The sequence below is a fragment of the Odontesthes bonariensis genome, chromosome 12, assembly GCF_027942865.1.
Source record: "Odontesthes bonariensis isolate fOdoBon6 chromosome 12, fOdoBon6.hap1, whole genome shotgun sequence".
In the NCBI taxonomy this organism is placed as follows: Eukaryota; Metazoa; Chordata; class Actinopteri; order Atheriniformes; family Atherinopsidae; genus Odontesthes; species Odontesthes bonariensis.
In genome coordinates this window covers 16,157,165-16,167,709 of record NC_134517.1, presented here as the reverse complement: position 1 = coordinate 16,167,709, position 10,545 = coordinate 16,157,165, and the positions used below count along the sequence as shown (strand labels likewise).

At 46.6% G+C, this 10,545-nt stretch overlaps 1 protein-coding gene across 3 annotated transcripts in view; it reads right to left on the bottom strand.

Annotated features, from left to right (window-relative positions):
- Window positions 1-1,783: 1,783 nt before the first annotated feature.
- The window catches only part of bcor (BCL6 corepressor), a 30,638-nt gene continuing 21,876 nt past the window's right edge, over window positions 1,784-10,545 (bottom strand). For all 3 annotated transcript variants that reach the window (XM_075479289.1, XM_075479291.1, XM_075479290.1), the window contains 5 exons: window positions 5,908-6,074; window positions 5,430-5,575; window positions 3,431-3,508; window positions 3,099-3,252; window positions 1,784-2,975 (listed from right to left, as the gene is read on the bottom strand). In XM_075479289.1, coding sequence (XP_075335404.1) covers window positions 2,645-2,975; window positions 3,099-3,252; window positions 3,431-3,508; window positions 5,430-5,575; window positions 5,908-6,074 — 876 coding nt within the window. In that variant the 3' untranslated portion in view covers window positions 1,784-2,644. The remainder of the gene's footprint in view (window positions 2,976-3,098; window positions 3,253-3,430; window positions 3,509-5,429; window positions 5,576-5,907; window positions 6,075-10,545) is intronic.

Below are 10,545 nucleotides of genomic sequence, written 5' to 3'. Positions count from 1 at the left end.
TTTTTCTTTTCACTGACAGTTGGACAAATATAACATCTCAAATGCTGCAATTTAAAAAAAAAAATGTTGCTATCAATGAAAAACATATGCTAATTTTGATTTTAAGCTATATCAGCAACATGGTTCTGATAGCAAAGACAGGGGAATGTTTGTCATTATGTTACACCACTACTTCTTTGAACAACACTCAAATGCTTTGATATTGATGTCAAATCTGTATTTATCGCATTAAGTTGCCCTCACCAATATGCGAGTTCCACATCACTAATCTCACTCTCGTACCGTATGCTGACTTTTGAACTGTCCACTAATAGCGAGTGGGACAGTCTGCTCTGCTCTGCAGTCCAGAGGAGGTAGAGACCATGATTGCCGAAAAATGATTTAAGAGTTTGATTCAGATCAGACCACAGGCCACTTTTCCCTCTCACCTCCATCCAGCTTGGACCGTTTCTATCATATATCTCCCCCCCCCCCCCCCTTTTTTTTTTTTCTTTGCATGGTAGAGTCTTCATTTGCATCTGCAAATGATGGATTCTGCTTTTCTAACAGAGTCAACATTACAATCACCTCCTGACATCACTGGTTCCAGGTAACATCAGTGATTCTTCCACCACCACCCAACCCCTAGATTTGCCCCATCTAATTATTTTTTATTTTTCTATGCATTGCAGGCAAAGTACAAAACAAACGTACACTAAATAAATTCAGTTGAAAAGAAAAGAAAAAATGAAAAAAAATGTAATGAATCGCAGTTCTTTTTCTGTTTTCATGCCGACTGAATTTTTTTATCATTTTATTTGGGGTAGAAAACTGGGTTTGCTGACGATGGCTTTAAGAGGTGTTCACGAGTCCAGTGGCGATTGCCACCACAGAATCAGCTCTGCTCTTAAAGCAGGGCTGCCCGAGGGCCAGAAGCTCAAAGCCATTCAAAGTTGGTTCTCAGTGCTTGCAGAGATTGCTCTCTGATTCTCCAAGTCTCTGAATCGTGTTGATGAAAAACTATTTTTAATGACTTAGCTCTTCTGAGATTCTATCTTCTTTACACCCAACAATTTTAACAACCCATTCTCAATTAGCCTTAAATGGTTCTGTTCCACCAAATCATTTTATTTGGCATAAAAACAACCTTTGAAGCCTTTTGACACCCCTGTCCCAACTTTGGAAACATGTGGCTGGCATATTTTTGTTTCAGCATTTGACGTGTACCAATCACTTATCAGGTTTATATGTTTTGCAAATCCCCGAAGTCTATATCAATTTACATTTAATACACCCTACCAAACTCTTATAGAGACGAGGATCCCAAAAAGCAGTTTACGGACGACATGAGTCACTTGATGCTTTTCTTCGTTCATAGCAAGAAGAAAATATAAAACGAGGCAATGAGATTAGATTATTAACACCCTTATTTTAGCCAACAACTTGATCAACTAGTGCATTTACTCAAACTTTGACACACGCAAACAGGCTTCCAGTGTATTACTGCATCAACATCCATGCAAAAGTTGGAATTTGAACTTGAGCAACATTTAATGTAATTTGCAGTTTTCTACACAAGATGGCGCTGCGGACCACTAACCTTTCAGAGGCGAAGTTGGAGTTGGCGGCTTCTTCTCTCGGGGATGCAGCAGTACGACACCTACGATACTATTTTTTTCCAAGAGAGGGCAATGCAGGACCGCGTTCACATACAGGATGATTTAGTCAATTAAACCGGTTTGGCACCCTTTCGAAACTCGAAATCTCAGACTTGGAATTAATTTTGCGACACAATAAGCAGCAGAAGACTTTATTCATCTTGCAGTTTGTATATTTATTTTAAAGCAACTTCTTTTGTAAAATATAAATACAAATTATGAGATAGTTTAATTACAAAGTTAAAACAAAAATTAACACACCAAAAAATTACTTTACTGCAGAAGCCTCCTCGTTATATACAAGCTCTGTGCCGCAGGGTGAATATCAACATCATCTTAAAACTTTTTATTATACAAACATTGCAGTTTTGCATGTTAAATTACAGACTGAACAGGAAGCAAAACTTGAAAATAAAAAAAAATACAACAAAATAGCCCCTGAGGCTCAAGCGAGCGAGGAGAGAGAGAGAGAGAGAGAAAAAGGAAAAAAAAAAAAAGGAACATCATGTGCTTCCTATAAACACAAATACCACATTCAATAGCACAGCCTCAGTACTATTCTGTACAGCTACACACATGCACAATGTGCTGCGGGCTCACACACTCCATCTAAATCGCTGACAACACGACCGCACTCTGTTGCCATACAAAATCTTTGCGGAGTCGTAAGCAACATAAAAAAACCCAAAAAAAACCTCTCTTGATATCATATAGACCGTATATATATTTTTTTATTTATACATATATTAATTTATAAAAATAAGACCATCATTAAGTCTCTTGAGTCATAAATGTGTTGATCCTCAGTTAACGGAGGGAAATGTTTTCAGCAGCCCGGTCAGCCGGTAAGGTCAGTCCATCTGTACAGTTCACCAGCGCCGGTCCAGAGAAGGGCCGAAGCGCAGGAACTAAGGGTCAGGCTAAGGCATGTCAACGTAACCTCTGGTTGGTTCTAAAGCAAACTCTAGTCGGTAAAGAACAAGGTCAGAGTTCAGCAGGTCAAAGGGTCAGGATGAGCCAAACTTGCCAACTGCCTTGATTTTGTCTCTAAGTTTGTCCCCTGGGTGGTCCCAGCGGTCGTCCAGACACTCCAGTGTTGAGCCCAGCAGAGCGGCCAGCTCCGCGCTGTCTTCCACCAAGTCCAGCAGCTCCTTGCTGTCTGGGTGGAAGCCTTCCAGCTCCTCGGGGCAAGAGAAGAGCTGCGACAGAGAGGCTTGCCGGTAGAACTCCGCCTCCGCCACCGTCACCACCTCCATGTGGGGGAAGGCTTGCCGGAAACCGCGGGCAGACATCCGCAGCCGCCGGAGCACGTCGGACAGCAGCAGCCAGTTTCGTGGTCTGAAAGAAGGACAAGTGTCGAGAAATGAGACAGGCTGAAGCTAAAAGAATTCACCAAAAAAAAAAAAAAAAAAAAAAAAAAAAAAAAAAAAAAAAGGGTCTGCTCCTGAGATCAAAGCTCACCCCTGGGAGAGGGACACCTGGATGTTGTAGCAGGGCAGCAGGGGTCGGTCAGAGAACTCAAACTCAAAAACCTCCCTTTTATCGTCCTCTTCCTCGTCGTCTGGGCCTGGGGGGTCTGCCAGGATGTCATAAATGCCGCCCTCTTCGCTAGACTCTGACACGGAAAAAAAGAGTCACCATCATAAATCTGCCTTGATTAAAAGAGGGGATGTACCGACTCTGATATTTAAAAATAAAGATCTTGCAAGCACTACAGGACACACACACACACACACACACACACACACACACACACACACACACACACACACAGAGTGCTGATCAGTACTCACCGCACACAGCGCTGCCATAGAATTCCCAATAAAGCCCTGGGTCGTCATCTGAGCGGCCCTGAAGGTCAGCAAAATAATCTGTGGAGAGAGGAGAGAAGCGAAGCCTGTTATTCAAGAGCCAGAGCCCCGGGGACAGGCAACGAGGCAAATACAATTGCCCTTGGAGACTACAGCAGAAAAATGGATAAAGAGCACAGTAAAAAAAAACAAAAAAAAAAAGAGAGAAGAGGAGGAGGGGGAGTGTCAGAGGAGAGAAAAGAGAAACAAACAGAGCAAATGTTTCAGGGGGAGGAAAAAGGTGGGGGTGGGGGGGCGATGGTCAGAGGCCAGCGGCTGTACAGCGGGGGAGGAGAGTGGCTGTCTCCGCTGGGTTTGAACTGGCTCAGTTTAGAGCCGGGCCACAGACGGCTGCCAGGAATCAAACAAGAACCACACACAGTCGCCGAGTGTGCGCACACACACACACACACACACACACACACGCACACACATGCGCAGGGTGAGAGCGAGCTGGGAACAAACAAGCAGAGAGAGCTGCATCAGCACACACAGCCGGAGCGGAGTGTGAGTTCAGCACGCGCGCACACACGCGCGCACATTTGCAGAGTGAGAGCTGGGCTTTGTGCCAGTGCTGAGGCGTGGGGCGTCTGGCGTGTGTTTGGAGGGATTAATGGCCTCCAGATGAGTGGGACCAGGTGGAGGGAGGGCAGCAATCGCTCGCGCTCGCTCATTTTCTCCGGTGCTCCATCTCTCTCCCGACATCGATCTATCCATCCACGCTCCATTCAAAATTCAACACCATCTTTCCAGTTGTCTGCGTGTAAACCTCCCTCTGCCACCTGTTCATTTTCACCCTCGTTCGACGATCATTCCTCCCAGCGCGAGCCTCTGGTTTCTCTCACGCGATAGTTAGGTGCTCAGGTAATATAAGGCAGCTGGCTACAGAGGAAGTGTGTGCCTGTGAGGGCTTTCATTTCCCTCTCCTTCTGTATACAGACTCGTGTTGACTCAACTCAACTACAAACATCCAGACAAGCGCTCTCGCAGCACACATGCTCCAAACACAGACCATGTCAGACTCCAACGTGGCAGCCTCGTGAAACGACAAGAGCTCGCATATGAAAGCAGACTCTCCGGCAGAAGCGAAGCCCCTTTCCCGCACGTACGTTGAGCAAACACTGTCGCCGTTGCTTAGTAACCAGATAGAGGAGCTCAGAAGCAGCAGCAGCAGCAGCCCGCACCCCGGCGGGCTGAGACTCCCTATCTAACAGGTGGCCGAGGGAGGGGGAAGAGGAGTGTGGGAGGGCACCGGAGGGGAGATGGGACGACAGAGATGGACATGTCGAGCTGTTGCTCAGAGGCGGAGGATGAGGATTTACAGAGCGGGACTCGTGCCAGGAATGCTGCACAGAGGTCAGAGCATTGAAAGAACAGCAAACAGTGAATGAGCCAAGACGGGGGCTTTTGGGAACTGGGTTGGTGACCAATCTTTTGAACGGTTTACCCTGCCCTAACCTTCAGGTCTACTCTCTGGTGTGCCTCATCGGCTTGTTACCTCCTTTTCTAGCATTTGTCATTTTATGATCCGTTTATGATCATTTTTATAAATGTCGGTTTTCCCCAATCCATTGGAGGAAAATTGCTGCCATTAGGTCAGTTGAAGGCATTAATAACCATAATTATATTCTGGCTTGTAGATTCCAGAATGTGAATTTCATTTTGTGTGGGGATTTTTTTTTTTTTTTTTACAATTTACAGAATTAAAAGTTAAACTTGCTCATGAGCACATGGTGTGCAACTCTCTGTGGGCTTGCTGTTTGTAAGTCATTTTTCAGACTTAACACAATCAGGCCAAAAAACTACACGTGCATGGCGTGCAGTCCATTTATCATTCTAATGTATTACTACCTATAAACCTTTAAAAAAACAAAAAATAAGCCAAAGTTTTCCACTGAAAATCATACACAGAGTTAATTGCAATGTTGGAAATCAGCTTTACCGGAGAGGAACCGCTCCATGCTGTCGCTGTGGGTCATTTTCAGGAGGCCACGGCCAGAATACGTGGCCAGAGTGGGGTCGGCGCCATAAGACAGCAGGACTCTCACCACATCCAGGTGGTCGTTCTCCACGGCATCGTGGATCGGCCTGGACACACAAAAGAGCACAGGTTTAAAGGGGTCTCGAAAAATATAGAACCAAATCTCTGATGAGAATAAGCGTGTTGCATGGGAAGCAAAAGCAGCTCCCTTTTAAAGCTGAAGCCAATCTGCAAATCACTCGTCCGGGTGCAATAGCATACGCTAAATCCTAGAAATACCGTTATGAGCAAGCTCACAACGGGTCACAGCATCGACGACTTTGGCTTGCCTTATCGGACGGAGAAAAATAAATAAATAAATGGCATCGTGTTTGCATTGTGCAAAGGAGGGAGGCTATGCCAGCTTGCGGTTTATGTGTGCGTATGAATGCTTGTTTACCTGGTGCCATCCTGTGCGCTGCAGTTGATGTCAGCCCCATAATCCAGCAGGTGTTGGACAATGCTGAGCCAGCCACGGGCGCACGCCTCGTGAAGAGCACAGTAGCCAGCGTAGTCTCTGTGATTCACCTCACAGACTCTGTTCTCCAGACAGTACAGCACCACCTCCTGAAGCAGATAAAGAAAAGGGCAAACACAGAGGGAGAGCAGGGTTTAGCGTGCAGGACTGTTTTTTTTTTTTTTTTAAATGTCTGATGACGAACCAAGTGCTGTAAGACCAAACACACAAGTCACATGGAGCAGACGCAAATGCAAATAGTCCTTCCCTTTACAGTTCCTGTGGGAGAAAAATTAGGGAAATGAGGAACTGAGTGTGTTCCTGTGCCGGACAAACATGCACCGGCCTTCACAAATGCTCCATAATACTAGAGCTGGCGCCAAACACATTGAGGAGACCAAGAGTGACTCAACTGTATGTTGCCTGCCAGACTGTGCTCGCACGCGTACACGTACGTGTACGTGTGTGTGTGTGTGTGTGTGTGTGTGTGTGTGTGTGTGTGTGTGTGTGTGTGTCTCTGTGCCATGGCTGGGACTGGACGCCACCGTGGCAGCCAGTTACAATGGCTGGGCTCTGAACACAGCATAATGGAAGCGGAACAAAGAGATTTGATAGAGGCGCTCAAGAGCTGGAAGCATTTTCTCTGGTCTAAGGCGGTGACAGTTGCCTGTCCAGCACTAAGTAGTCAGAGTTTTTTTTATTAGACTGGAGGAGCGTCTGCTGCTATTAAACAGAGAGAGAGGGAGAAAGCTGCCTGGCAGTGCATCTATACAGCGTTTGTCCAAGTTAGACGGCGTGTTTCGACACTGTGGGCGTTTGTGGATATACAGTTTAATATGGGACTAAGGGAACCCTTCAGGACACAAACAAAATCCCAAATTTTTGTATCATTTATCATGCATTTATATATGTATACGAAAGTGTGACTCATCCAGACGCATTCCTACTGCTGTCCTGCAAACAGTTTTGTACTCAGGAGAGGAGAGCTGCTCATCTGAACCAGGGAAACGACTCCCAACTTCCATTTCTATGCTAATTCTGGTCTCCCATCTAGTCCAAGTGTTTATCTCGTTCTCACTCCCTCTCTCTCTCTCTCTCTCTCTCAGTGTGGAGAGGATGGAGAGGGGAAAGAAAGAAAAAATAAATAAATCAGGCAATGGAGAGAAAAAAAACAGTCTGACAGAGGGATGAGCAGAGGACGGAGAAACGGGAGAGACGAGAGGCAAACACCCCAACAGATGACAGATAAATGAATCTGTGGATGAAATCTGCTGGGGCCGTCCTTTGGGCCACAGCTGATAATAACAAGAGATGAAAGGGCGGGGTGTGTGGGTGGCAGTGTGAATCTGGGGGGGGGGGGGGGGGGGGTAGCGATAGGAGTGATACTGAGAACGACTGGAGCTGGGGAAGACGGCGCGATAGCGAGGAAGGGAGAAAGAGGGAGAAGCGGAAATCGGGATCGAGACGAAATAGTGAGCAAGTGCGAGGAAATGAAAGCGCAAAAGAAGAAGAGAAATGTGTGTGGGGGGTTGGAATATGCTGGTTTTTCCTCTCGCTGCCAACACTCTGTTTGCCTGCTGGAGAGAGATTCAGGAGCGCTGTGCCGAAGCTCCCCTCTGGGGGATTCCACTCACTTTGTGCGTGCGTGCATGTGTGTGTGTGTGCGTGTGTGTGTGTGTGTGTGTGTGTGTGTGTGTGTGTGTGTGTGTGTGTGCGTGTGTGTGTGTGTGTGACAGAGAGCAAGTGTTAGAGAGACTGACGGGCAGGGAGTGTTGATATGCAGTTTGCCAAAGTGTGTGCGTGTGTCTCCACATGTGTATTTTTGTAGAGCTTATGTGTGCGTGTGGCTGTGGAGGAGGCACAGCGCTAAACCTCCGGAGCTGTGTTTAATATCGCTGGGAGAGAGCGAGGAGCTTAGCACGAGAGCCCCGGCTTTCCGCCAGAGACGCACACACACACTCCTCCGCAGTAAAATGAGACAACCCTCCCCCTCCTCTCTTTTGCTCTTTCCCTCCGTCCTCTAATCTCCCTCTCTAGAATGCTTCCCTGCGCTCCTCTGCAATCAATGCATCACTCAGACATTTAACCCCTTGCAGCACAGCCTCCCGAGTCCTCGCATGCAGAGGATGTGTGCATGTATATATGAATGCATATCACACGTGCAGTCGATGCACGACTGGCTTTGCCTGCGTGATTAAATTCACAGGAAAGTTGGTGCGTGCTCAGACAAGTTAAATGCGTGGATAACGGAGTGTATGCCTTGGTGGTGTGCAAGAGCCTTCCTTTCACAGAGTTAATTAAATAATCTACCACAGACGCATTCAAATGCTATCAACCTGACTGAAAAAAAAGAATAATAATAATTTTTTTTTAAAAATAAACAAAATAATAATAATAAAAAAAAATAAAAAAATAACCTGTTTTATGTGTAATCGTTCACCAAAAATGCCATCATTATCAAACAGCAACTTGCTATGCATATTAACACTCATCACCCACATACAAATCTAATCATTCAAGAGGTTTAATGTCAGTCATTGACAGTTCTGGTGGTATGTTGGAGCACCAAAGGGGCAAAGCAAAGATGACGGCGATCCCTTGAAAATGCGGGCCGATGAAAGCTTGGTCTTGTGGCCATTTGTGGAGCTTGCAAGTCTGCTGGCTGCTGTCATGCTTGTTAGGTACCCATTTAAGCTACCAGGTAATCATAATATGGTTAAAGAAAGGAAGCAAACACCAAAACCAGTTCTTTGATTGGCCACTTGAGCCTCCAAAAGTTAGTCAAAACCCATACAATGCCATGGTAAAAAAAAACAAAAAACTTTATGGCAGAAATTATTATATTTACAGCCTGGTACCAAAAAAACAACAACAAAGCATTTCCACGTAGTCTCGTACTCTTAATGATGAACATGTTGCTGAAACCTCTTTAAATATTCTGTACTCTGAGCAGGCTACACAAAGCGGTTTATAACCCTCGCTCATTTGCAGTTGGAGTGTGTGCAATAATTGAATCCCTAATTTTGGACAGCACTTTGAGAGCTGGTATTCAAGGAAGGATCTACACTGAGCCCAGATAGATATGAACTGAGGCTAATTAGCTTAAGAGCCAACTTAACATCAATTTGAAGGTAGTCGAGGGAATGAACTGGTACTGGTCCTTCTCACCGGGCTATAGACCATTCATTCCTCTGGAGGTGAGGTGTAGACTCAAGCCAAGGAAAGCATGAAGTATGAAATTGGACAGGCTGATGTTGCTCGTGTGATGATCCCCTCTGTTTTGTAGATTAGAGCCCGTCGTTCAAGACTTTTGCCATCAGTCAGTTTATCTTTAAAGGTGGTGTGCATTAACCAATCAAATCTACTGGCAGTGATTTCCCTGAAAGTTTTTGCTATCATAGATGCCGATCCAACGGGACACTTAAATGAAACGTAGTTTCAGTCTTCTCTTGGATCCCACTCTGATTTGAGAGGAAAAAAAAAAAAATAATAAAAATCAGAAGTGTTTCGCGACAGGAGAATAAATGACAGACTGCACCTTTATCTGAGCTTTCAATGGGCAGAGCTGAGGGGCCCCCGAGCACCGGCATGAGAGGGATGAAGACATCCGCAGAATCTCTCCTCATTACCATTTCAAATGTTCGAGGAGCAAGGCAGACGAGCGAGAGCGGGAGAATAAAAGGGGAGTGAGGGAGGAAGAAAGACAGAGAGAGTGGGCTTTCATGTGCAGAGGCACGGATTGCAAACCTAAATGAACATGAAATATGCACAGTGCCGGCCGGGCATCGGGAACGGCACAGAACGGTGCGTGTGTGCTAGATTACACGCATGAGGTGATTCTGCGTCCTGCGTGCGCAGGTTTAACAGGAAGGGATACCCGTGCGTGTGCAAAGAACCGGCCTTTCTCTTTGGTGGCGTGAAGTCGTACTTTGTGCGCGTCCGAGTGAAAGCGCGAGGTGCTTCTGAACGCGTGTGCGCGGGTCTGTGTGGGTGTGCGACAGCAGCGAGCGAGTGCGGCGTGTCGTCTCTCTGTGCAGCATATGGAGAAGAACACGTCAGGGATGCTTGTGCATGTGCTCACTGGGTCAGAGCGGGTGTTTTTCTGTGCATATTTCCTTGCACGCTCATAATCAGCATGTGAGCTGTGTGTGTGCCTCCGTCTCACAGGCCCTCGTATCTCTCTGCCTGTGTGTGATAAGCCCAGAGCTTGCGGCGCTAAAACACCAGCGTGAGACAAGCGCTCTGAGCAGCTACAGGCTTGTGTGCATGTTTGTGTGTGTGTGTGTGTGTGTGTGCGGCAGTATACATAAACTGGTGTGTCTCTCTGTGCACATCCTTGTGTGCATGTATGCGTGTGTGAGTGTGTGCACTTGGGAGCCCCAGGGGCCTGCCCCAGGCTTATCACACACAGGCAGTGAGAGACGAGCTTCCTGAGAGAGGGAGAGGGAAAGAAAGAAAGGGTGGGAGGGAGCGAGGGGGTGGGGGGGGAGATGGCGGTGTTGTTTGCGCAGCGGTCAGCGCCTTGTTTGTGTAGTCTCAGGTTTTCTCCTCCCTCCTCCCTCTTTGTCTCTCCACACGAGG